Source organism: Neolamprologus brichardi, chromosome 7, assembly GCF_056152115.1.
Source record: "Neolamprologus brichardi isolate AB-2024 chromosome 7, ASM5615211v1, whole genome shotgun sequence".
Lineage (NCBI taxonomy): Eukaryota > Metazoa > Chordata > Actinopteri > Cichliformes > Cichlidae > Neolamprologus > Neolamprologus brichardi.
The window spans coordinates 29016307-29043896 of NC_142110.1; the positions used below are offsets into that span (position 1 = coordinate 29016307).

A 27590-nucleotide genomic window follows, 5' to 3' on the forward strand; every position below is an offset into this window, starting at 1 on the left:
CGTGAAACATGAATCTTAAAGAGTTTCTTACCTCCGGCAGATTTTCACACCAGAACTGTCTCAGTTCAGACAATGAATCACTGCACAGTCACATGTGTCGGAGTCAGGTTAATGCAGAGTGCAACAGCTGGAGGTCCGACAAAGCCGCAGGAAGCTTCTTCTAAAAAGAAAATTTAGTTTAATCTCTGCGTTTAACAGATTTAAAACCAGAGAGGAAAACAAAACAAAGCCTGTGTTTGAGTCTCTCAGCTGAAAATATGCTGCAGTGTCTGTGAAGAGCAGCAGGGCGTGTGCTGAAGACGGTAAACACGCTGCAACAGAAAAATCTGTTGGCTCATTTTACAGCGAGAAAAACTTCACAGAAAACCTGTAGGAACCTGTGAGACCGCTTTTTTTATACACACACTTTATAAACAATAGATTCTTCAGTAAAACTGTCACTGACTGCTGATTACTCATCTGGTAATCTCTGTCCAAACATTGAAGGACATGACTGTGCATGCAGCAGCCTGTAAGTTCTGCTGAACTGTGACACAGCAACACAATGTTTTTGTTTTGTTTCTTGGGAAAAATGAAACAAAAAATGTATTTAAGTTGGGCAAATCTACATGCTGTGCTCTCACTTCCTTATATACTGAAGTTTTACTTCAAAATCACTTCAGGAAAATCCTGAGGTGTACGTGAAAATGAGACTCCCACTCATCAATTTTAACAGCAGCGTTTTAATTTTGGTTAACATGAGCTCCACAGAGAGTGATCTGAACCTGTTGTGTCGACCTTACAGCAGCGCTGAGCCTCCTGTTACATGTTACATGTCTTCATGGTCAACCCTGATTATAAGAAATATTAGCATGTGTAGATTAAATCCTGTTTCAAATTGATTTAAACTTTCTTCAGAATTGCAGGTGCAGCATTTTTCCTCATGATGGCGCCGGTAAGTCTCTGGAAACTCCAACAAGCCACAAGAAGTAAATGTTTTAAAATGTGAGTAATAATGAGAAACCCTAAAGCAGAACTGAAACTCCGTCTGATAAATTAAATCTTTCATTAAAGGTTGCTTGGACTGAAATGTTTTTTTGATGGTTGAAAAATAAATAACTGTAACGTTTTCCAGATGGAGATCTGCAGGATGAAACCATAAACACAGAAAGTCCTCTTAAAAAGGGCAAAAGGTTCAGTCCAGACTCTGACCCTACAGTTTCTATCGCCTGTTAGTGAGGACTGTCTCTGGAGCAGAGGGCACAATGTTTAGCCTCCTTCTCTGCATGCTGTCACTTCTTTTTCTTGTCTCTCAAGTACCAAATCTTATATAATATATTTCAAGAGATTAGTTCAATATCAATATTGTAAAATTAACTAACAGTAAACAAGCATGGAAACAGGGTCAGGGGCACAGAGGAGGAAACAGGACAGAACATAAAGGAGTGCAGCAAAAACTAATAAAATATTAAAACCATGAGCCGATCATAAAAGTATAAAGTTTTATTTATTTAAAAAATATATATATTTTATTAGATTATTCTTTTTATTTTTGATCTTTGACAGATGAAAGAGGAAACAATGGCAGAAACGTTCAAAGATGCAGAACGCTGCTGTGAAAACAGGTTAACAAAGATCACAGCAGCTGACATTAAGGGTTTGTTGTGGGCTGCATCAGGCTGAGTCCCTGCACAGCGAGGCACAGAACCTCCAGCAGAACCTCTGGGGGCAGCTCGGGCCGGTCCCAGCCGTCACTCAACTCTTTCAGCTTCTGATCGTTCAAACAGATGAACTCGGCCGCCCAGCGGAGCTCCCCTCCCTCCTGCAGGGGGACGGGCAGGGACTCTGGGAGTTTGGGCCGACCGTCCTTCAGTCCATCCACCTGGAGAAGCAGAGAGGGAGCTGTTCTCAGATCAGATTCAAACATGAGGAAGACTCCACCCACAGGCTGCTGATAGTGGGCGGAGCTGCTGCTGTGTGCTTTTACATGTGTGGGATTTTCTGTTTAGTTTTAGTTTCTTCTTCTTCATTATAAAAACATGATAGACGATGGTTTAAGGTGTCAGATTACACATGTTCAGTGTGCTGAGTCTGTAGGATAAGGTGTGATGAGCCTGGCAGCTGTTGGGAGGAGCATGTAGATGAATGTAGACAAATGAGTGAATGGACCCACCAGCTGGTTGAGGACTCTCAGAGTGTCTGGACTGCAGCGGGTCAGAAGTGGCGGCACTTCATCTGGCAGAGCTGCTCAAACATGAAGAAGAAAGACAAAGTTTGATGACGATGTGACGAACTGAAACGCTGAAACACTTTGCTTCAGATGTGTCAATAAAACTGTGAGCTGAGCTCTCACACACTCCCAAATCACAACTGAGCGCCTTTATCTCAGCCCCACCACCTCCAGCTCACATACCACAGCTCCTGTGGAGGATCTACATGTAACTGGATGGGATAAATGTCTCAGAGCGGGTCAGCTGACTTACTGTCCAACGAGCTGACCAACAGGTGAATGGCATCCTTCACAGCAGTGGAGATGTTTGAGATATCGAGAAGGTCCATGAAGGAGGAGACAGCCTGAGACAAAGTGCCTTCAAATGCTCCATTACTGCAGTGATCCAACTGAGAGAAGCAGAGGATTATTAGTAGTAGTATCAGAGCAGGGTGGTGTTTAGTCATGGAGAACATAAAACTACAGTTATGTCCATAAATGTTTGGACAGAGACAACTTTCTTCCAATTTTGGTTCTGTACATTACCGCAATGAATTTTAAATGAAAGAACTTAGATGCAGTTGAAGTTCAGACTTTCAGCTTTAAGTCAGTGGGTTGAACAAAAAGATGCATAAAAATGTGAGGAACTAAACCCTTTTTAACTCAATCCCTCCATTTCAGAGACTCAAAAGTAATTGGCCAAATTAAATAACTGGAAATAAAATGTTCATTTCTAATACTCTAATGCTGACAAATCTTTGCTGGCAATGACAGCCTGAGGTCTTGAACTCATGGACATGCTGGGTTTCCTCCTTTTTGATGCTCTGCCAGGCCTCTACTGCTGCGGCATCCAATTTCTGTTTGTCTGTGGGCCTTTCTGTCTGAAGTTTAGTCTTCAACAAGTAAAATGCTCAGCTGGCTTAAGATATGGTGGCTGACCGGGCCATTCAAGAATATTCCACTTGTTTGCTTGAATAAACTCCTGGGTTGCTTTGGGTGTAGGTTTTGGTTAATTGTCAATCTGTATTATTAAAAACCGCCCATTTAATTTGACTGTATTTAGCTGGATTTGAACAGACAGTATGTCTCTGACCTCAGAATTAATTCAGCTTCTTCTGTCCTGTGTCACATCATCATTAAACACTAGTGTCCCAGTGCCTACGGCAGCTATGCATACCCAAACCATCACACTGCCTCCATCGTGTATTACAGATGTTGTGGCATGCTTTGGATCATGAGCTGTTCCACGCCTTCTGCATGCGTTTTTCTTGCCATCATTCTGGTTAAACTTGGTTTCATTTGTCCAAAGAATATTTTTCCAGGACTGTGTTTGTTTGGTTTTTTTGAGCCTTTCTATTCTTGAGTCTTATGAGTGGCTTGGACCTTGCAGTGAACCATTTGCATTTACTTTCATTCAGTCTTCTCTTTATGGTAGACGGTGTTGTTCAGTTGGTTGGATGTTGTGAGGTCATGACCTCACAGCCCACTGCCCAGTTTCAGTCATTGTGCAAATGTACTGTTTATAAGATTGGGGGAACCTGCAGCCAGCTGAGAGTGAAGAAGTCACTTGGATAAGTGACAAAATGTTTCTTCCACTGAAAACACTATGTCCAGGTGAACAGAATCCCCTTTTTGGGATTGCCTTACCTGGATGATTGAGCATGCATCAAGACATGAAATGAAGGGGTTTCTCTTCCCCATGGAAATGATTCTGTGATCATCCACCACCGTTGTCTTCTGTGGACCTCCAGGTCCAGGTTGTGCTGAGTTCACGAGTGCTTTCTATCTTTCTCAGGATGTACCAAACTGTAGTTTTTGCCACTCCTGATATTGTAGCAATTGTTTTTTTCTTCTGTTTTTTCAGCTTAAGGATGGCTTGTTGCACCTGCATAAAGAGCCGCACCTTGTTTGTTCGCAGCAAAATCGTCAAAATGCAAGCACCACACCTCAAATGATCTCGAGGCCTTTTCTCTGCTTAACTGACAATGACATAACAAAGGAATTGCCCACATCTGCCCATCAAGTAGCCTTTGAGTCAACTGTCCAATTACTTTTGTAATGTGTATACCCTCAAATGAAAGCTGAGAGTCTACATTTATGTCTGTTATATAACTATAATTGTAACATGTTTCAGTTAATGGGTAAAAAAAAAAAAAAAAAAAAAAAACTTGTGCCAGTGTCCAAATATATGGACCTAACTGTACCTGCGGTCTGTAACAGCCCCAAGCCTGTTGTCAGTATTGGTTGTTGGGCCTGTGCATACATAATTTAGGTTGATAAAGATATACCAGCAGCATCCATGGTTCCGATAAGCTTACTAGCAGAGAAATATCAGTAAAGAGCTTTTAGAAATATAATTAAGCAGCAATAACTTTAAGCGATCCTTTTAATCAGTTTCTCACATTGAAGTGGAGCAATTTTGCTTCACTCTTCTTAGTGCACTGAGGTTTGTGAGGATTTATTTATGCACAGGATTCTTAAGATCCTGCCACTCTTACAGTTTTCAGAAATGTGCTGATGTGCTCTGATCATTGACCTAGTTTTGATCTAAGCTTTAGCTGTGGGACAGATGGCCTCACATTTGAATCTTGAATACTCTGGTTTATGGAGGAGTTTATAGTTTACTCTGTTCGGCTGCTTAGACATCTCAGCTGTGTTCTTGGAGTCTTGGAGTTTGTTCAGAAACAACTTTGCAAACCTAAGCTGAGCGTTTCTGTTCTTTTTAGAAAGAAGAGGCTTTCTTCAGGCAACCCTTCTGCACAAACCCCACATGTTCATTCTTTTTCTAATTTTGCTGTCATGAACTTAATCATTTAACATAAGGCCTGTAGAGTCTGAGATGTAGCTCTTGGGTTTGTTGCAGTTTATCTGAGGTTACATGGTCTGACCTGGGATGTCCACTGGTGGGGTAACTGTGGCACTGTGTTAACACACCTGAATGCACCAGATCAGCAAACTGCCAAAACCTTTGCTTTTATACAGGCACTCTCCTTTGCTGATAATCCGCTAGACTGGTGCTTGTTTATTCTTGTGGAACCTTCATTCTCACTGTTTAACCATCTCTTCACTTTTTGTTCCTTGCAGTAACTGATGAAGCATCAGTTGAAGAATTACGATCAGTGGGAGATGAAACTTCATGATGAGCACAAAGAAGCTTCAGATGTTGTAAATATTCTTCTTACTGTTTGCTCCAGCAGAGAGAGATCATCCCCATCCTCAGCAAGCTCGCTGAGCTTCTTCAGTAGATCACGACGGGTCGACTCAGGAAGATCTGCCAGCGGCTGCAGTAGAGCTTCCTTCATCTCTAGTTCTGCAGCAAACAAAGAAACAGCAGCAACTAGCTGACCACACTGTCAGTACATGAAAACAGAGTTTGTGCTGGAACCAGCAGTTTGTTAAACAGCAGGTCTTAAATCTCTAAAGATAACAAACTGATTATTTCAGAACTGTGAAGAGCTCAGCAGATTTAAACACACACTTGCCTTCTTTTACTTTTTTCACAGTTGGATTGCTTACGTCATCACCAAGGAGCCAATCTGGAAACAGATCTCAAAATGATTATCACCAGAAAATCTGAAAGTCTTTACTCTTACAAAACTGAACCACAGACAAACACACATTTTACAATAAAAGTCTGGACAGACTGACTCTTTGTTTATTCTTAGTTTTTTTTTCCTACTGATATTCAACTGATAACTACACTTTATTGCCAAAAGTCACTTGTCTGACATGACACGCAGTGTTGGGAAGGTTACTTTTAAAATGTATTCCATTACAGATTACAGAATACATGCCCCAAAATGTATTCTGTAACGTATTCCGTTACGTTACTCAATGAGAGTAACGTATTCTGAATACTTTGGATTACTTAATATATTATCATGCTGTTTACAACTACGTGAATGTACTATTGCTGTGATTTATTACTGTTACTGAAGGTCCGCGGCTCCGAACCGTAGTAAAGGGACCTCTGGCTAATACGGTGGGTTCTGTGTCGGGCTCGTAGCCGAAAACTAGCTTTACTTTGTTGTCTGGGTCAACTTTGCTAGCGAGAGACAGAGAGAGGCGTTGAAAGGCTGCTTCAACGGAACTTATTGTTTTTGGAGGAAAACACGAACACGGTGTACAGTCGAGTCTTAATAGCTTACTTACAACTGGGCTCATCAGGCACTCTTCTTGGCTGCAGTGGTTATTATTATATTTACATGCTTCCAGCTCCCGTTTTTGCTCCATGACAGCTCGTACTTTTCCTTTTTCTCCCTCCCTCGCTCACAGACACATAACGTGTACAGCAGTCCATTCTCCCTGCAGCACAGACTACACTGCCTATGATGCTACATTCTTTAGAGCTATACCTGTAGCATTCTGCCTATTAGCTTAGCACAACAACAACAAAAAGGCCTCTCTCACCCAGGAAACACGCAGAGAGAGCGTCACCATGTAACCATGGCAACCGTGACGCTGCCACCTGGAACAACAGAACGTAGCTGTCAAACAAAACCCAAACAGTCCTGGACCGCCACAATATGAAACAGGGAAGTACCGCCGTGTAATCCATTTATTTCAATAAAGTAACTGTATTCTAAATACCACCTTTTTAAACGGTAACTGTAACGGAATACAGTTACTCATATTTTGTATTTTAAATACGTAACGGCGGTACATGTATTCCGTTACTCCCCAACACTGATGACACGCATGTGACATCCCATTGTTAATCCATCGGGTTTATTATGATGTCGACTCACCCTTTACAGATAAAAAAAAGCTCTCAACTCTTCTACTCTTCTAAGCCTTTCAACAGGTTTAAAAGTGTTTATGGGAATTTTTGCCCATTCTTCCAGAAGCACATTTGTGAAGTCAGACACTGGTTTTCAATAAGAACGTCTGACACACAGACTCTGCTCTAATTCTTCCAAAATGTTTTCTATCGTGTTGACGTCAGAACTCTGTGCAGGCCAGTCAAGTTCTTCCATACCGGACTAACTGATCCATGTCTTTATGGACCTACTGTGCGCATTTATGTTGGAACGGGAGGGGGCTGTCCCCAAACTATTTCTACAAAGTTGGTAGTAGGAAGTTTTCCAAGATGTCTTGTTATGTTGACACATTAACACTTCCTTTCACTGGAACTAAGGTGCCAGGCCCTGCTGCTGAAAAACAGCCGAATACCATAATACTCGCTCCATCAAACTTTATACTAAGCACAATGCATCCAGAGAAGTTCTTGACAGTATTTTTAATTTCTTCTTCTTCAATAACAGCATTCAAGCAATTTTTCCACACTAGCTACCTCCTGCTGGAACGCCAAAAAAGACCTCTAGGTAACATTCAAAAAGACACTGAAAGACAGTCAGTTGGTTTTCAACATTAAAATGTTTGCTGGTTATTTCCTGCAAATTGTATCTGCAGAAAGTAAAACTCTGAAGGTAGAGTCTCCGTGTAGAGAGCTCTCTCTCGTGGGATAATGATACGTGAGCACCTTTGTGTCTGTCTGTGAAGTTTTTTGGCTATTCATAATTATTTTTGGTGTGGAACCTAAAAAAAACAACCCAAAAAAACAAAGCTCATAGTCCAATGAGGATGACACTAAGCATAGGTCTAATCGTGGTTGGTTGAAATGTTGAAATGTTCACCTGAACAGGAAAAGGAGGGATTTATGACAAAGAGAGAAACAGCATAAGGACTTCTTTTTTTTTTACTGATGTAAGCATTTCGATCTGGAAAGTGTCTGATTTTAACTCTGATGCTGAATAAATAAACTCTGAATAAACTCAGCAGTCTAAAGTGAAAGCTCGATGCTCCTTCGTCTTTGGTTTACAGTTTGATACAGATGTTTTTCTCTTAGTAACATTGAGCCTGTGAGTGCGACTGTGAATACAAATATGACATCAAAAAGTTTTTTTCAAATTTGCAAAAGAAGAAAAGTTCAGACCACCCAGTGACCTACCGAGTAAACTACGAGTCCATGGCTCACATGAGATCTCTAAATGAGAGAAAAAGAGAAAGACTACTCAGTGACACCGACACACACAGACACATTAAACACAGTGTTGTGCTCTTACTCAGTTCCTCATTCTCTATCTTTATCTCCACCAGGCTATAAGCAAAGATTGATTTTGCTGGCACAGTGAAGCTTGTCTCCGCTTTACCTTGAGAGTTCTGGAGCTGCTGACGGCAACAGATCCACAGCAGGCAACCCCACACAAACCACAGATATACTCAGAGAACTGGAGTTGTAGTAAGTAACAACTATTTTGACTATTTGCAAATGATTTCTCCTTCTGCTCAGTGTTTATTGGCGGTTGACAAACAACGTATTGGTGCATTACCCCCATCAAGTTGTATCGAGTCTGCACCAAAATGTCACTTAAAGATTAGATCCGATCATACAAATTCATTTAGCAAAGACAACTAAACATTGCCTGATAACTGTTACTTCTAGAAATATTTCTCAGTAAATCAATCAACTCTAGTTTCAGTTTAATTCTGTTTAGGTTTTGAATCAGTGGTCTCATTTTAAAATCGTTTCTATATGTTCAGTGTTCCCACATGGTCACTTTAACAGTAGAAAGTTGTATTTATCGCTCTTTGTCACTCATGCCTATGTCACTCTTTTACTGCACTGTTTACTACCTGCACTGTTCTTACATGCCACCAAACCTGCAGGTTAAAGCTTGTTTAATGTCCAGTCACAGTGAGCTGTGTCTTCTTACAATCAGCTCCACCAGAAATTATCTGGAGTTCAGACCTGCAGTGCCACCCAGGATAAATAACACCTCCAGCCACGGTTTAAGTTCAGTGCCAGGCTTTAAGCCTCGTTTAGTCTGCATTTCTTCACTGAGCCTGAAGGAAGCATGGGGTGACAGAATAAGTGTCCAACCCTCTTTACACACGAGACATGGATAAAGGCTTCAAACACTATGTCTGTAAATAAACCAAAAACATTGGCATATTATGCACTGATTATAACAGTCAGAGAAGTCTGCTGTTCGTGGTTGTTGGATTTCAAATAAACTACCTTAGTGCCCCACCTAGCAGGTTTGTCTCCTTACAGTGGCCCTGAAATGACTCCTACAAGGTCTTGGTTTGCCCTAAAACAGTCTATGGGTTCCTGTATGTGAAGATCAGAAACAGATACTCTTGTCCCTGCAGACCGCTGAATTCACTCACTCACCTTTGCAAAGACACTCAGCATCTTTACATAAGAAGTGAAAATGGAGCCATCAGTCGTAGACTTTCTAATAATTTTGACAGGGCTGGAGTTGTAAACTATTTGAGAGACAAACATCAGTTTATCCTTCTCTTTCAGTCCCAGCAGGTCCAAGGTATCCTTGTGTATTTTCCTGGATTTAAAAGGATCCAACACAGAGGAAAAATTGGCTTTTATTTTGAAAATACACAAATAAATAAATAAGCAAAGAGACAAACGTACCTGCCCTTGAATCTGCTCACCACAGTTTTAACATTGGCCTTCTTTGTCATCATGTTGACGGGCTGAACCAGTCCATCCACAGAACTAGTGCTGGCATTAATATAAGCTTCACCCACATTCCTGCATTCTCCACCTATACCTCCACTCCCACTCTTCTCTGTAGTGTTCTTAAAGTCATCTACCAAGACTTCCTCGATGTAATCTGGCAGGAGAATGGAGCATCATTTTTTTATACTCGGTTTCATTTTTTTCTGTTTCATACGAGGTCAGCATGCTGTCATGCAGGTCAGCTCAGTGAGGGTGAACTGTTTAGGAGACACAGGTTCATGAGTGGCAGGGTTAGTGGGCTTAGAAACCTTTTATTCAAGGCTTTACAGCGCTGGGTCTTTTTTTACTGTGCATAATCAAGATCTGGAAATGTGTGTTTTCACTTTACATTCTGAGGGGCTGTGGCTTCGGCTTCTTTTGGCCAATTTGCATGATTGACATCTCTTTTGAATTGTTTCAGCCAAATGAATCACAGTAATGTGGCATTGTTCATGTCAGTTCCACCAATTAGATATTACAAGGTGAAAAATACACATCACCCTAAATTACGACACTTGCCCTGTAACAATCAAATGTCTGTAACTGGGCAGAAAATGGTGATTTTTAACGGAAACGGCTCTGAGGCATTGTGGAAGATGGAGTAAGGAAGGAAACATTCTGTAATGCCAAATGGATGTTTACACATTGGAAACAACGAGCATGGTAAGCCCATTTTTCATGTTATTGATTGTCGATTATCAAAAATATTATGATCTTCTTTTGTGGCTGGTTGTCTTCATGGTCAACCCTGATTATAAGAAATATTAGCATAGTATATTTTTTTCAGATGTGTAGATTAAATCCTGTTTCAAATTGATTTAAACTTTCTTCAGAATTGCAGATGCAGCATTTTTCCTCATGATGGCGCCGGTAAGTCTCTGGAAACTCCAACAAGCCACAAGAAGTAAATGTTTTAAAATGTGAGTAATAATGAGAAACCCTAAAGCAGAACTGAAACTCCGTCTGATAAATTAAATCTTTCATTAAAGGTTGCTTGGACTGAAATGTTTTTTTGATGGTTGAAAAATAAATAACTGTAACGTTTTCCAGATGGAGATCTGCAGGATGAAACCATAAACAAAATCAAAAATATTATGATCTTCTTTTGTGGCTGGTTTGGTGAATTTTTGTCACATTGTGATGAAACTTGCAAACCGTCCTATCTTTGTGAATATGAACTACAAGTATACTTTGATGGGTAAAGTTAAGTGGTAAACAATCCTACTTAAATTTATGCTGGAATTATTGTGTGATAGCCAAAATGTGCATAAATTATGTATGATGGGATGGTATGCCGGAACACCGGGACTTTTATTACCAAGTCCATGTTACAGACGATTAAACGGGAACTTTCCCCTCTTGCTCCCAGTACCAGGGGCAATGGGTCTCAGGAGGGTCAATTTTAAACTGTCTCCTAAACAGCTCACCAGGTGAACCTGTTGACCTTCCTTCATAGAACCATGGTTACTCAGTAACGCCTTGTTTCTTGATAACATGCCTGGAGAGAAGTTTTCTTCCTCTGTGAGCTCGGGCAGGCTGCAGTGTATCACTTTGTACTTCTGTACTGGCCAAAAAATTCCCTCAGTGACTTTGACCAGAGTCAGCAGATCCATTTTACAGTTTAAGTTATCATTAGAGATGAGGTCTGTTCCTCCCAGCGTCTGGACAAATGCTTTGGCTTCAGCAGCAAACATATTCTGTGGAAGCAAGAATAACATTTCTGTACGTCAGCACAAAAGATTTCCACTTTTTTTTCCTACTTTTATGGCACAGGAAGATCTTGAGGAAAGTAGTTTCTAGTTATTTTGCAGGTTTAGATGCATCAGTCAAAGCAGATGACTCAGTTAAAATATAATCAACAAATACGAATTAACAGGGAAACTGAGATTAAAACACTCAGCGGGTGTCTGTATGGTTGGTGCAGATTTTCATACCAGGTGCCCTCCCTGATGCATTGCTACGAATTATATGTCATAACAAATGCACAAGCAAAAAGATAATACGAGAAATAATTACATTTCGCTGGCGCAATTAAATTTTGCTACAGTTTCACGCTCTCTGCATTTGGAGAGAAATCCTGCTTGCACGACTAAATTTACTTTTGACAGTTTGGAGGCAGAACCTAAGGGAGGACGGGGTCACTTTGATGGACACCAGATTACTCAGCTCACTGTGGGTTCAGGCTCCACTGTAATATTTTATCCAGATAATGTTTTGGGTCCTCTGAACAGACAGACTGTGGAGTGGACTGGAGAGCAGGATGTGACAGGCTGTCATTTGGTAAGTAGCTCATTGGTCTGAACTAGTGTCTGATAAACAGCTGTTGCATCATGCTTTGGAAATCTAAAGGCTCCTATTACTACATTACACACAGTGATTGTAGCTGCTGTGTGATAGGTGTGCTAAGTTGTAATGCTTTGTGGTTATATCTGCAGTTACCTAAATCCTTTACTTATATAAAAGTACTAATACTATATTTATGTACATTCTGTAAAAGTACATTTTACTCAAGTAAAAGTACAAATATTATTCATGAAAATAATTCAATTATATATCATTGTTGAGTAGTTGAAGTGTACAACACAGCTGGAGCTAATTCACTGAAGCTAAACCACACAACAATTTATTAGCTGATTTATATTTTATATTAATCTTATTCTGATTAGACTTCATAATGAAATATTTGCATGAATAAATACAATAAAATAAATAAAAACTCAGTATAAAAGCATCTGTGCTACACATCAGTCTTGAAGATTTTGCGACTTTTTGAAAGTAAGTTTGCCAGGTTAATACCTCCTCAAAAGTCCTCCTCAAAGTCAGGTGAGAGTTTAATGCAGCGCTGCCTGAACACAACCAACACTCAAAAGTCTCTGAATCTTTCTGAGGTTATAACAAAAAGATGATGTCATAACAACCCATAGTTTTGTCATTCAGAGCGAATTTGCTCACACAGAGCTGATCACCTACACGTCTTTACTTCTGAACCACTCAGCTTCTTCAAGATGCTCCTTTTACCCCGATCATCTCACAAGTTAAAGTCATCAGCATGCAGATTTTCCACCGCCTTGTTTTAGCCCACAGTGGTATCACTGTCAGAGGCAATGAGTCTGGGAATAAATGTATTTGTGTTTGTTTTTTAATATGGCTTTACATGTATTGACTCCTGCAGTAAAAAAATCAATAATGATCTCATTGATGGCATTGCTGGAAGCTAAATGACATCTGCTTGCTTTTCCTTAGTGTTCCTGCATGTGTATGTTAATACAGGGGTGCACAAACTGCTCTAAACAGAATCTTCATCACTTCTCATCTGAGCAGAAATAAGATATTTTTCACATTTGATGCTCTCTTTGTGGAATTATCCAGTAACATGTTATAAAGGTTATGTCATTAACTTTGTTAGTAATACGAGTGAATATGATGACAAGAATTGAGATACTGAGATTTTATAAATAATAAAATCTGCTCCAACTTCATCACCTGCAGAATCAATGTTATGCAGAGCTGATGCATGTAAAACCAAATATGATGTTCAATACACTCAAATATGCTTGACTGTTTGATTACTGTTTAAATGCGTGCATACATGCAGATGTATCTGATATAATTTTGAACTGTTCATCAGGCTGTAAGCATGTAAAACTTTTTCAGGCATGTGTCCTGACAGCAAAGTTAACGTGAAACATGAATCTTAAAGAGTTTCTTACCTCCGGCAGATTTTCACACCAGAACTGTCTCAGTTCAGACAATGAATCACTGCACAGTCACATGTGTCGGAGTCAGGTTAATGCAGAGTGCAACAGCTGGAGGTCCGACAAAGCCGCAGGAAGCTTCTTCTAAAAAGAAAATTTAGTTTAAACTCTGCGTTTAACAGATTTAAAACCAGAGAGGAAAACAAAACAAAGCCTGTGTTTGAGTCTCTCAGCTGAAAATATGCTGCAGTGTCTGTGAAGAGCAGCAGGGCGTGTGCTGAAGACGGTAAACACGCTGCAACAGAAAAATCTGTTGGCTCATTTTACAGCGAGAAAAACTTCACAGAAAACCTGTAGGAACCTGTGAGACCGCTTTTTTTATACACACACTTTATAAACAATAGATTCTTCAGTAAAACTGTCACTGACTGCTGATTACTCATCTGGTAATCTCTGTCCAAACATTGAAGGACATGACTGTGCATGCAGCAGCCTGTAAGTTCTGCTGAACTGTGACACAGCAACACAATGTTTTTGTTTTGTTTCTTGGGAAAAATGAAACAAAAAATGTATTTAAGTTGGGCAAATCTACATGCTGTGCTCTCACTTCCTTATATACTGAAGTTTTACTTCAAAATCACTTCAGGAAAATCCTGAGGTGTACGTGAAAATGAGACTCCCACTCATCAATTTTAACAGCAGCGTTTTAATTTTGGTTAACATGAGCTCCACAGAGAGTGATCTGAACCTGTTGTGTCGACCTTACAGCAGCGCTGAGCCTCCTGTTACATGTTACATGTCTTCATGGTCAACCCTGATTATAAGAAATATTAGCATGTGTAGATTAAATCCTGTTTCAAATTGATTTAAACTTTCTTCAGAATTGCAGGTGCAGCATTTTTCCTCATGATGGCGCCGGTAAGTCTCTGGAAACTCCAACAAGCCACAAGAAGTAAATGTTTTAAAATGTGAGTAATAATGAGAAACCCTAAAGCAGAACTGAAACTCCGTCTGATAAATTAAATCTTTCATTAAAGGTTGCTTGGACTGAAATGTTTTTTTGATGGTTGAAAAATAAATAACTGTAACGTTTTCCAGATGGAGATCTGCAGGATGAAACCATAAACACAGAAAGTCCTCTTAAAAAGGGCAAAAGGTTCAGTCCAGACTCTGACCCTACAGTTTCTATCGCCTGTTAGTGAGGACTGTCTCTGGAGCAGAGGGCACAATGTTTAGCCTCCTTCTCTGCATGCTGTCACTTCTTTTTCTTGTCTCTCAAGTACCAAATCTTATATAATATATTTCAAGAGATTAGTTCAATATCAATATTGTAAAATTAACTAACAGTAAACAAGCATGGAAACAGGGTCAGGGGCACAGAGGAAGAAACAGGACAGAACATAAAGGAGTGCAGCAAAAACTAATAAAATATTAAAACCATGAGCCGATCATAAAAGTATAAAGTTTTATTTATTTAAAAAATATATATATTTTATTAGATTATTCTTTTTATTTTTGATCTTTGACAGATGAAAGAGGAAACAATGGCAGAAACGTTCAAAGATGCAGAACGCTGCTGTGAAAACAGGTTAACAAAGATCACAGCAGCTGACATTAAGGGTTTGTTGTGGGCTGCATCAGGCTGAGTCCCTGCACAGCGAGGCACAGAACCTCCAGCAGAACCTCTGGGGGCAGCTCGGGCCGGTCCCAGCCGTCACTCAACTCTTTCAGCTTCTGATCGTTCAAACAGATGAACTCAGCCGCCCAGCGGAGCTCCCCTCCCTCCTGCAGGGGGACGGGCAGGGACTCTGGGAGTTTGGCCCGACCGTCCTTCAGTCCATCCACCTGGAGAAGCAGAGAGGGAGCTGTTCTCAGATCAGATTCAAACATGAGGAAGACTCCGCCCACAGGCTGCTGATAGTGGGCGGAGCTGCTGCTGTGTGCTTTTACATGTGTGGGATTTTCTGTTTAGTTTTAGTTTCTTCTTCTTCATTATAAAAACATGATAGACGATGGTTTAAGGTGTCAGATTACACATGTTCAGTGTGCTGAGTCTGTAGGATAAGGTGTGATGAGCCTGGCAGCTGTTGAGAGGAGCATGTAGATGAATGTAGACAAATGAGTGAATGGACCCACCAGCTGGTTGAGGACTCTCAGAGTGTCTGGACTGCAGCGGGTCAGAAGTGGCGGCACTTCATCTGGCAGAGCTGCTCAAACATGAAGAAGAAAGACAAAGTTTGATGACGATGTGACGAACTGAAACGCTGAAACACTGTGCTTCAGATGTGTCAATAAAACTGTGAGCTGAGCTCTCACACACTCCCAAATCACACCTGAGCACCTTTATCTCAGCCCCACCACCTCCAGCTCACATACCACAGCTCCTGTGGAGGATCTACATGTAACTGGATGGGATAAATGTCTCAGAGCGGGTCAGCTGACTTACTGTCCAACGAGCTGACCAACAGGTGAACGGCATCCTTCACAGCAGTGGAGATGTTTGAGATATCGAGAAGGTCCATGAAGGAGGAGACAGCCTGAGACAAAGTGCCTTCAAATGCTCCATTACTGCAGTGATCCAACTGAGAGAAGCAGAGGATTATTAGTAGTAGTATCAGAGCAGGGTGGTGTTTAGTCATGGAGAACATAAAACTACAGTTATGTCCATAAATGTTTGGACAGAGACAACTTTCTTCCAATTTTGGTTCTGTACATTACCGCAATGAATTTTAAATGAAAGAACTTAGATGCAGTTGAAGTTCAGACTTTCAGCTTTAAGTCAGTGGGTTGAACAAAAAGATGCATAAAAATGTGAGGAACTAAACCCTTTTTAACTCAATCCCTTCATTTCAGAGACTCAAAAGTAATTGGCCAAATTAAATAACTGGAAATAAAATGTTCATTTCTAACACTCTAATGCTGACAAATCTTTGCTGGCAATGACAGCCTGAGGTCTTGAACTCATGGACATGCTGGGTTTCCTCCTTTTTGATGCTCTGCCAGGCCTCTACTGCTGCGGCATCCAATTTCTGTTTGTCTGTGGGCCTTTCTGTCTGAAGTTTAGTCTTCAACAAGTAAAATGCTCAGCTGGCTTAAGATATGGTGGCTGACCGGGCCATTCAAGAATATTCCACTTGTTTGCTTGAATAAACTCCTGGGTTGCTTTGGGTGTAGGTTTTGGTTAATTGTCAATCTGTATTATTAAAAACCGCCCATTTAATTTGACTGTATTTAGCTGGATTTGAACAGACAGTATGTCTCTGACCTCAGAATTAATTCAGCTTCTTCTGTCCTGTGTCACATCATCATTAAACACTAGTGTCCCAGTGCCTACGGCAGCTATGCATACCCAAACCATCACACTGCCTCCATCGTGTATTACAGATGTTGTGGCATGCTTTGGATCATGAGCTGTTCCACGCCTTCTGCATGCGTTTTTCTTGCCATCATTCTGGTTAAACTTGGTTTCATTTGTCCAAAGAATATTTTTCCAGGACTGTGTTTGTTTGGTTTTTTTGAGCCTTTCTATTCTTGAGTCTTATGAGTGGCTTGGACCTTGCAGTGAACCATTTGCATTTACTTTCATTCAGTCTTCTCTTTATGGTAGACGGTGTTGTTCAGTTGGTTGGATGTTGTGAGGTCATGACCTCACAGCCCACTGCCCAGTTTCAGTCATTGTGCAAATGTACTGTTCATAAGATTGGGGGAACCTGCAGCCAGCTGAGAGTGAAGAAGTCACTTGGATAAGTGACAAAATGTTTCTTCCACTGAAAACACTATGTCCAGGTGAACAGAATCCCCTTTTTGGGATTGCCTTACCTGGATGATTGAGCATGCATCAAGACATGAAATGAAGGGGTTTCTCTTCCCCATGGAAATGATTCTGTGATCATCCACCACCGTTGTCTTCTGTGGACCTCCAGGTCCAGGTTGTGCTGAGTTCACGAGTGCTTTCTATCTTTCTCAGGATGTACCAAACTGTAGTTTTTGCCACTCCTGATATTGTAGCAATTGTTTTTTTCTTCTGTTTTTTCAGCTTAAGGATGGCTTGTTGCACCTGCATAAAGAGCCGCACCTTGTTTGTTCGCAGCAAAATCGTCAAAATGCAAGCACCACACCTCAAATGATCTCGAGGCCTTTTCTCTGCTTAACTGACAATGACATAACAAAGGAATTGCCCACATCTGCCCATCAAGTAGCCTTTGAGTCAACTGTCCAATTACTTTTGTAATGTGTATACCCTCAAATGAAAGCTGAGAGTCTACATTTATGTCTGTTATATAACTATAATTGTAACATGTTTCAGTTAATGGGTAAAAAAAAAAAAAAAAAAAAAAAACTTGTGCCAGTGTCCAAATATATGGACCTAACTGTACCTGCGGTCTGTAACAGCCCCAAGCCTGTTGTCAGTATTGGTTGTTGGGCCTGTGCATACATAATTTAGGTTGATAAAGATATACCAGCAGCATCCATGGTTCCGATAAGCTTACTAGCAGAGAAATATCAGTAAAGAGCTTTTAGAAATATAATTAAGCAGCAATAACTTTAAGCGATCCTTTTAATCAGTTTCTCACATTGAAGTGGAGCAATTTTGCTTCACTCTTCTTAGTGCACTGAGGTTTGTGAGGATTTATTTATGCACAGGATTCTTAAGATCCTGCCACTCTTACAGTTTTCAGAAATGTGCTGATGTGCTCTGATCATTGACCTAGTTTTGATCTAAGCTTTAGCTGTGGGACAGATGGCCTCACATTTGAATCTTGAATACTCTGGTTTATGGAGGAGTTTATAGTTTACTCTGTTCGGCTGCTTAGACATCTCAGCTGTGTTCTTGGAGTCTTGGAGTTTGTTCAGAAACAACTTTGCAAACCTAAGCTGAGCGTTTCTGTTCTTTTTAGAAAGAAGAGGCTTTCTTCAGGCAACCCTTCTGCACAAACCCCACATGTTCATTCTTTTTCTAATTTTGCTGTCATGAACTTAATCATTTAACATAAGGCCTGTAGAGTCTGAGATGTAGCTCTTGGGTTTGTTGCAGTTTATCTGAGGTTACATGGTCTGACCTGGGATGTCCACTGGTGGGGTAACTGTGGCACTGTGTTAACACACCTGAATGCACCAGATCAGCAAACTGCCAAAACCTTTGCTTTTATACAGGCACTCTCCTTTGCTGATAATCCGCTAGACTGGTGCTTGTTTATTCTTGTGGAACCTTCATTCTCACTGTTTAACCATCTCTTCACTTTTTGTTCCTTGCAGTAACTGATGAAGCATCAGTTGAAGAATTACGATCAGTGGGAGATGAAACTTCATGATGAGCACAAAGAAGCTTCAGATGTTGTAAATATTCTTCTTACTGTTTGCTCCAGCAGAGAGAGATCATCCCCATCCTCAGCAAGCTCGCTGAGCTTCTTCAGTAGATCACGACGGGTCGACTCAGGAAGATCTGCCAGCGGCTGCAGTAGAGCTTCCTTCATCTCTAGTTCTGCAGCAAACAAAGAAACAGCAGCAACTAGCTGACCACACTGTCAGTACATGAAAACAGAGTTTGTGCTGGAACCAGCAGTTTGTTAAACAGCAGGTCTTAAATCTCTAAAGATAACAAACTGATTATTTCAGAACTGTGAAGAGCTCAGCAGATTTAAACACACACTTGCCTTCTTTTACTTTTTTCACAGTTGGATTGCTTACGTCATCACCAAGGAGCCAATCTGGAAACAGATCTCAAAATGATTATCACCAGAAAATCTGAAAGTCTTTACTCTTACAAAACTGAACCACAGACAAACACACATTTTACAATAAAAGTCTGGACAGACTGACTCTTTGTTTATTCTTAGTTTTTTTTTCCTACTGATATTCAACTGATAACTACACTTTATTGCCAAAAGTCACTTGTCTGACATGACACGCAGTGTTGGGAAGGTTACTTTTAAAATGTATTCCATTACAGATTACAGATTACATGCCCCAAAATGTATTCTGTAACGTATTCCGTTACGTTACTCAATGAGAGTAACGTATTCTGAATACTTTGGATTACTTAATATATTATCATGCTGTTTACAACTACGTGAATGTACTATTGCTGTGATTTATTACTGTTACTGAAGGTCCGCGGCTCCGAACCGTAGTAAAGGGACCTCTGGCTAATACGGTGGGTTCTGTGTCGGGCTCGTAGCCGAAAACTAGCTTTACTTTGTTGTCTGGGTCAACTTTGCTAGCGAGAGACAGAGAGAGGCGTTGAAAGGCTGCTTCAACGGAACTTATTGTTTTTGGAGGAAAACACGAACACGGTGTACAGTCGAGTCTTAATAGCTTACTTACAACTGGGCTCATCAGGCACTCTTCTTGGCTGCAGTGGTTATTATTATATTTACATGCTTCCAGCTCCCGTTTTTGCTCCATGACAGCTCGTACTTTTCCTTTTTCTCCCTCCCTCGCTCACAGACACATAACGTGTACAGCAGTCCATTCTCCCTGCAGCACAGACTACACTGCCTATGATGCTACATTCTTTAGAGCTATACCTGTAGCATTCTGCCTATTAGCTTAGCACAACAACAACAAAAAGGCCTCTCTCACCCAGGAAACACGCAGAGAGAGCGTCACCATGTAACCATGGCAACCGTGACGCTGCCACCTGGAACAACAGAACGTAGCTGTCAAACAAAACCCAAACAGTCCTGGACCGCCACAATATGAAACAGGGAAGTACCGCCGTGTAATCCATTTATTTCAATAAAGTAACTGTATTCTAAATACCACCTTTTTAAACGGTAACTGTAACGGAATACAGTTACTCATATTTTGTATTTTAAATACGTAACGGCGGTACATGTATTCCGTTACTCCCCAACACTGATGACACGCATGTGACATCCCATTGTTAATCCATCGGGTTTATTATGATGTCGACTCACCCTTTACAGATAAAAAAAGCTCTCAACTCTTCTACTCTTCTAAGCCTTTCAACAGGTTTAAAAGTGTTTATGGGAATTTTTGCCCATTCTTCCAGAAGCACATTTGTGAAGTCAGACACTGGTTTTCAATAAGAACGTCTGACACACAGACTCTGCTCTAATTCTTCCAAAATGTTTTCTATCGTGTTGACGTCAGAACTCTGTGCAGGCCAGTCAAGTTCTTCCATACCGGACTAACTGATCCATGTCTTTATGGACCTACTGTGCGCATTTATGTTGGAACGGGAGGGGGCTGTCCCCAAACTATTTCTACAAAGTTGGTAGTAGGAAGTTTTCCAAGATGTCTTGTTATGTTGACACATTAACACTTCCTTTCACTGGAACTAAGGTGCCAGGCCCTGCTGCTGAAAAACAGCCGAATACCATAATACTCGCTCCATCAAACTTTATACTAAGCACAATGCATCCAGAGAAGTTCTTGACAGTATTTTTAATTTCTTCTTCTTCAATAACAGCATTCAAGCAATTTTTCCACACTAGCTACCTCCTGCTGGAACGCCAAAAAAGACCTCTAGGTAACATTCAAAAAGACACTGAAAGACAGTCAGTTGGTTTTCAACATTAAAATGTTTGCTGGTTATTTCCTGCAAATTGTATCTGCAGAAAGTAAAACTCTGAAGGTAGAGTCTCCGTGTAGAGAGCTCTCTCTCGTGGGATAATGATACGTGAGCACCTTTGTGTCTGTCTGTGAAGTTTTTTGGCTATTCATAATTATTTTTGGTGTGGAACCTAAAAAAAACAACCCAAAAAAACAAAGCTCATAGTCCAATGAGGATGACACTAAGCATAGGTCTAATCGTGGTTGGTTGAAATGTTGAAATGTTCACCTGAACAGGAAAAGGAGGGATTTATGACAAAGAGAGAAACAGCATAAGGACTTCTTTTTTTTTTACTGATGTAAGCATTTCGATCTGGAAAGTGTCTGATTTTAACTCTGATGCTGAATAAATAAACTCTGAATAAACTCAGCAGTCTAAAGTGAAAGCTCGATGCTCCTTCGTCTTTGGTTTACAGTTTGATACAGATGTTTTTCTCTTAGTAACATTGAGCCTGTGAGTGCGACTGTGAATACAAATATGACATCAAAAAGTTTTTTTCAAATTTGCAAAAGAAGAAAAGTTCAGACCACCCAGTGACCTACCGAGTAAACTACGAGTCCATGGCTCACATGAGATCTCTAAATGAGAGAAAAAGAGAAAGACTACTCAGTGACACCGACACACACAGACACATTAAACACAGTGTTGTGCTCTTACTCAGTTCCTCATTCTCTATCTTTATCTCCACCAGGCTATAAGCAAAGATTGATTTTGCTGGCACAGTGAAGCTTGTCTCCGCTTTACCTTGAGAGTTCTGGAGCTGCTGACGGCAACAGATCCACAGCAGGCAACCCCACACAAACCACAGATATACTCAGAGAACTGGAGTTGTAGTAAGTAACAACTATTTTGACTATTTGCAAATGATTTCTCCTTCTGCTCAGTGTTTATTGGCGGTTGACAAACAACGTATTGGTGCATTACCCCCATCAAGTTGTATCGAGTCTGCACCAAAATGTCACTTAAAGATTAGATCCGATCATACAAATTCATTTAGCAAAGACAACTAAACATTGCCTGATAACTGTTACTTCTAGAAATATTTCTCAGTAAATCAATCAACTCTAGTTTCAGTTTAATTCTGTTTAGGTTTTGAATCAGTGGTCTCATTTTAAAATCGTTTCTATATGTTCAGTGTTCCCACATGGTCACTTTAACAGTAGAAAGTTGTATTTATCGCTCTTTGTCACTCATGCCTATGTCACTCTTTTACTGCACTGTTTACTACCTGCACTGTTCTTACATGCCACCAAACCTGCAGGTTAAAGCTTGTTTAATGTCCAGTCACAGTGAGCTGTGTCTTCTTACAATCAGCTCCACCAGAAATTATCTGGAGTTCAGACCTGCAGTGCCACCCAGGATAAATAACACCTCCAGCCACGGTTTAAGTTCAGTGCCAGGCTTTAAGCCTCGTTTAGTCTGCATTTCTTCACTGAGCCTGAAGGAAGCATGGGGTGACAGAATAAGTGTCCAACCCTCTTTACACACGAGACATGGATAAAGGCTTCAAACACTATGTCTGTAAATAAACCAAAAACATTGGCATATTATGCACTGATTATAACAGTCAGAGAAGTCTGCTGTTCGTGGTTGTTGGATTTCAAATAAACTACCTTAGTGCCCCACCTAGCAGGTTTGTCTCCTTACAGTGGCCCTGAAATGACTCCTACAAGGTCTTGGTTTGCCCTAAAACAGTCTATGGGTTCCTGTATGTGAAGATCAGAAACAGATACTCTTGTCCCTGCAGACCGCTGAATTCACTCACTCACCTTTGCAAAGACACTCAGCATCTTTACATAAGAAGTGAAAATGGAGCCATCAGTCGTAGACTTTCTAATAATTTTGACAGGGCTGGAGTTGTAAACTATTTGAGAGACAAACATCAGTTTATCCTTCTCTTTCAGTCCCAGCAGGTCCAAGGTATCCTTGTGTATTTTCCTGGATTTAAAAGGATCCAACACAGAGGAAAAATTGGCTTTTATTTTGAAAATACACAAATAAATAAATAAGCAAAGAGACAAACGTACCTGCCCTTGAATCTGCTCACCACAGTTTTAACATTGGCCTTCTTTGTCATCATGTTGACGGGCTGAACCAGTCCATCCACAGAACTAGTGCTGGCATTAATATAAGCTTCACCCACATTCCTGCATTCTCCACCTATACCTCCACTCCCACTCTTCTCTGTAGTGTTCTTAAAGTCATCTACCAAGACTTCCTCGATGTAATCTGGCAGGAGAATGGAGCATCATTTTTTTATACTCGGTTTCATTTTTTTCTGTTTCATACGAGGTCAGCATGCTGTCATGCAGGTCAGCTCAGTGAGGGTGAACTGTTTAGGAGACACAGGTTCATGAGTGGCAGGGTTAGTGGGCTTAGAAACCTTTTATTCAAGGCTTTACAGCGCTGGGTCTTTTTTTACTGTGCATAATCAAGATCTGGAAATGTGTGTTTTCACTTTACATTCTGAGGGGCTGTGGCTTCGGCTTCTTTTGGCCAATTTGCATGATTGACATCTCTTTTGAATTGTTTCAGCCAAATGAATCACAGTAATGTGGCATTGTTCATGTCAGTTCCACCAATTAGATATTACAAGGTGAAAAATACACATCACCCTAAATTACGACACTTGCCCTGTAACAATCAAATGTCTGTAACTGGGCAGAAAATGGTGATTTTTAACGGAAACGGCTCTGAGGCATTGTGGAAGATGGAGTAAGGAAGGAAACATTCTGTAATGCCAAATGGATGTTTACACATTGGAAACAACGAGCATGGTAAGCCCATTTTTCATGTTATTGATTGTCGATTATCAAAAATATTATGATCTTCTTTTGTGGCTGGTTGTCTTCATGGTCAACCCTGATTATAAGAAATATTAGCATAGTATATTTTTTTCAGATGTGTAGATTAAATCCTGTTTCAAATTGATTTAAACTTTCTTCAGAATTGCAGATGCAGCATTTTTCCTCATGATGGCGCCGGTAAGTCTCTGGAAACTCCAACAAGCCACAAGAAGTAAATGTTTTAAAATGTGAGTAATAATGAGAAACCCTAAAGCAGAACTGAAACTCCGTCTGATAAATTAAATCTTTCATTAAAGGTTGCTTGGACTGAAATGTTTTTTTGATGGTTGAAAAATAAATAACTGTAACGTTTTCCAGATGGAGATCTGCAGGATGAAACCATAAACAAAATCAAAAATATTATGATCTTCTTTTGTGGCTGGTTTGGTGAATTTTTGTCACATTGTGATGAAACTTGCAAACCGTCCTATCTTTGTGAATATGAACTACAAGTATACTTTGATGGGTAAAGTTAAGTGGTAAACAATCCTACTTAAATTTATGCTGGAATTATTGTGTGATAGCCAAAATGTGCATAAATTATGTATGATGGGATGGTATGCCGGAACACCGGGACTTTTATTACCAAGTCCATGTTACAGACGATTAAACGGGAACTTTCCCCTCTTGCTCCCAGTACCAGGGGCAATGGGTCTCAGGAGGGTCAATTTTAAACTGTCTCCTAAACAGCTCACCAGGTGAACCTGTTGACCTTCCTTCATAGAACCATGGTTACTCAGTAACGCCTTGTTTCTTGATAACATGCCTGGAGAGAAGTTTTCTTCCTCTGTGAGCTCGGGCAGGCTGCAGTGTATCACTTTGTACTTCTGTACTGGCCAAAAAATTCCCTCAGTGACTTTGACCAGAGTCAGCAGATCCATTTTACAGTTTAAGTTATCATTAGAGATGAGGTCTGTTCCTCCCAGCGTCTGGACAAATGCTTTGGCTTCAGCAGCAAACATATTCTGTGGAAGCAAGAATAACATTTCTGTACGTCAGCACAAAAGATTTCCACTTTTTTTTCCTACTTTTATGGCACAGGAAGATCTTGAGGAAAGTAGTTTCTAGTTATTTTGCAGGTTTAGATGCATCAGTCAAAGCAGATGACTCAGTTAAAATATAATCAACAAATACGAATTAACAGGGAAACTGAGATTAAAACACTCAGCGGGTGTCTGTATGGTTGGTGCAGATTTTCATACCAGGTGCCCTCCCTGATGCATTGCTACGAATTATATGTCATAACAAATGCACAAGCAAAAAGATAATACGAGAAATAATTACATTTCGCTGGCGCAATTAAATTTTGCTACAGTTTCACGCTCTCTGCATTTGGAGAGAAATCCTGCTTGCACGACTAAATTTACTTTTGACAGTTTGGAGGCAGAACCTAAGGGAGGACGGGGTCACTTTGATGGACACCAGATTACTCAGCTCACTGTGGGTTCAGGCTCCACTGTAATATTTTATCCAGATAATGTTTTGGGTCCTCTGAACAGACAGACTGTGGAGTGGACTGGAGAGCAGGATGTGACAGGCTGTCATTTGGTAAGTAGCTCATTGGTCTGAACTAGTGTCTGATAAACAGCTGTTGCATCATGCTTTGGAAATCTAAAGGCTCCTATTACTACATTACACACAGTGATTGTAGCTGCTGTGTGATAGGTGTGCTAAGTTGTAATGCTTTGTGGTTATATCTGCAGTTACCTAAATCCTTTACTTATATAAAAGTACTAATACTATATTTATGTACATTCTGTAAAAGTACATTTTACTCAAGTAAAAGTACAAATATTATTCATGAAAATAATTCAATTATATATCATTGTTGAGTAGTTGAAGTGTACAACACAGCTGGAGCTAATTCACTGAAGCTAAACCACACAACAATTTATTAGCTGATTTATATTTTATATTAATCTTATTCTGATTAGACTTCATAATGAAATATTTGCATGAATAAATACAATAAAATAAATAAAAACTCAGTATAAAAGCATCTGTGCTACACATCAGTCTTGAAGATTTTGCGACTTTTTGAAAGTAAGTTTGCCAGGTTAATACCTCCTCAAAAGTCCTCCTCAAAGTCAGGTGAGAGTTTAATGCAGCGCTGCCTGAACACAACCAACACTCAAAAGTCTCTGAATCTTTCTGAGGTTATAACAAAAAGATGATGTCATAACAACCCATAGTTTTGTCATTCAGAGCGAATTTGCTCACACAGAGCTGATCACCTACACGTCTTTACTTCTGAACCACTCAGCTTCTTCAAGATGCTCCTTTTACCCCGATCATCTCACAAGTTAAAGTCATCAGCGTGCAGATTTTCCACCGCCTTGTTTTAGCCCACAGTGGTATCACTGTCAGAGGCAATGAGTCTGGGAATAAATGTATTTGTGTTTGTTTTTTAATATGGCTTTACATGTATTGACTCCTGCAGTAAAAAAATCAATAATGATCTCATTGATGGCATTGCTGGAAGCTAAATGACATCTGCTTGCTTTTCCTTAGTGTTCCTGCATGTGTATGTTAATACAGGGGTGCACAAACTGCTCTAAACAGAATCTTCATCACTTCTCATCTGAGCAGAAATAAGATATTTTTCACATTTGATGCTCTCTTTGTGGAATTATCCAGTAACATGTTATAAAGGTTATGTCATTAACTTTGTTAGTAATACGAGTGAATATGATGACAAGAATTGAGATACTGAGATTTTATAAATAATAAAATCTGCTCCAACTTCATCACCTGCAGAATCAATGTTATGCAGAGCTGATGCATGTAAAACCAAATATGATGTTCAATACACTCAAATATGCTTGACTGTTTGATTACTGTTTAAATGCGTGCATACATGCAGATGTATCTGATATAATTTTGAACTGTTCATCAGGCTGTAAGCATGTAAAACTTTTTCAGGCATGTGTCCTGACAGCAAAGTTAACGTGAAACATGAATCTTAAAGAGTTTCTTACCTCCGGCAGATTTTCACACCAGAACTGTCTCAGTTCAGACAATGAATCACTGCACAGTCACATGTGTCGGAGTCAGGTTAATGCAGAGTGCAACAGCTGGAGGTCCGACAAAGCCGCAGGAAGCTTCTTCTAAAAAGAAAATTTAGTTTAAACTCTGCGTTTAACAGATTTAAAACCAGAGAGGAAAACAAAACAAAGCCTGTGTTTGAGTCTCTCAGCTGAAAATATGCTGCAGTGTCTGTGAAGAGCAGCAGGGCGTGTGCTGAAGACGGTAAACACGCTGCAACAGAAAAATCTGTTGGCTCATTTTACAGCGAGAAAAACTTCACAGAAAACCTGTAGGAACCTGTGAGACCGCTTTTTTTATACACACACTTTATAAACAATAGATTCTTCAGTAAAACTGTCACTGACTGCTGATTACTCATCTGGTAATCTCTGTCCAAACATTGAAGGACATGACTGTGCATGCAGCAGCCTGTAAGTTCTGCTGAACTGTGACACAGCAACACAATGTTTTTGTTTTGTTTCTTGGGAAAAATGAAACAAAAAATGTATTTAAGTTGGGCAAATCTACATGCTGTGCTCTCACTTCCTTATATACTGAAGTTTTACTTCAAAATCACTTCAGGAAAATCCTGAGGTGTACGGTGAAAATGAGACTCCCACTCATCAATTTTAACAGCAGCGTTTTAATTTTGGTTAACATGAGCTCCAAAGAGAGTGATCTGAACCTGTTGTGTCGACCTTACAGCAGCGCTGAGCCTCCTGTTACATGTTAC

General features: G+C 40.2%; 2 protein-coding genes across 2 annotated transcripts; both read right to left on the reverse strand.

Annotated features, from left to right (window-relative positions):
- Positions 1 to 1528: 1528 nt before the first annotated feature.
- Positions 1529 to 5518, reverse strand: LOC148102048 (uncharacterized). The gene is made up of 4 exons (XM_087843446.1): positions 5371 to 5518; positions 2463 to 2598; positions 2153 to 2223; positions 1529 to 1861 (listed from the first exon to the last, which is right to left on the reverse strand). Exons 1-4 carry the CDS (start codon positions 5488 to 5490, stop codon positions 1631 to 1633), a joined length of 558 nt encoding a protein of 185 aa, XP_087699572.1. The 5' UTR covers positions 5491 to 5518; the 3' UTR covers positions 1529 to 1630.
- A 9417-nt stretch (positions 5519 to 14935) lies between these two features.
- On the reverse strand, positions 14936 to 27083 carry LOC118455559 (uncharacterized). The gene is made up of 11 exons (XM_087843453.1): positions 26809 to 27083; positions 24597 to 24795; positions 23012 to 23213; positions 22754 to 22922; positions 21642 to 21738; positions 21527 to 21562; positions 19060 to 19113; positions 18760 to 18887; positions 15852 to 15987; positions 15542 to 15612; positions 14936 to 15250 (listed from the first exon to the last, which is right to left on the reverse strand). Exons 2-11 carry the CDS (start codon positions 24790 to 24792, stop codon positions 15020 to 15022), a joined length of 1320 nt encoding a protein of 439 aa, XP_087699579.1. The 5' UTR covers positions 24793 to 24795; positions 26809 to 27083; the 3' UTR covers positions 14936 to 15019.
- Positions 27084 to 27590: the final 507 nt, after the last annotated feature.

What these genes read in the sequence shown, in the direction of transcription:
- LOC148102048 (XM_087843446.1), bottom strand. Translation starts at nt 5,490, where the DNA reads ATGAAGGAAGCTCTACTGCAGCCGCTGGCAGATCTTCCTGAGTCGACC. An exon ending in TCTCTCTGCTGGAGCAAACA is followed by an intron (nt 2,599 to 5,370) that starts GTAAGAAGAATA and finishes TGCTTCTCTCAG; the next exon opens with TTGGATCACTGCAGTAATGG. An exon ending in GTTGGTCAGCTCGTTGGACA is followed by an intron (nt 2,224 to 2,462) that starts GTAAGTCAGCTG and finishes ATGTTTGAGCAG; the next exon opens with CTCTGCCAGATGAAGTGCCG.
- LOC118455559 (XM_087843453.1), bottom strand. Translation starts at nt 24,792, where the DNA reads ATGTTTGCTGCTGAAGCCAAAGCATTTGTCCAGACGCTGGGAGGAACA. An exon ending in ATGGACTCGTAGTTTACTCG is followed by an intron (nt 19,114 to 21,526) that starts GTAGGTCACTGG and finishes ATCTGTTTCCAG; the next exon opens with ATTGGCTCCTTGGTGATGAC. An exon ending in TGAGAGTCCTCAACCAGCTG is followed by an intron (nt 15,251 to 15,541) that starts GTGGGTCCATTC and finishes CTGCTTCTCCAG; the next exon opens with GTGGATGGACTGAAGGACGG.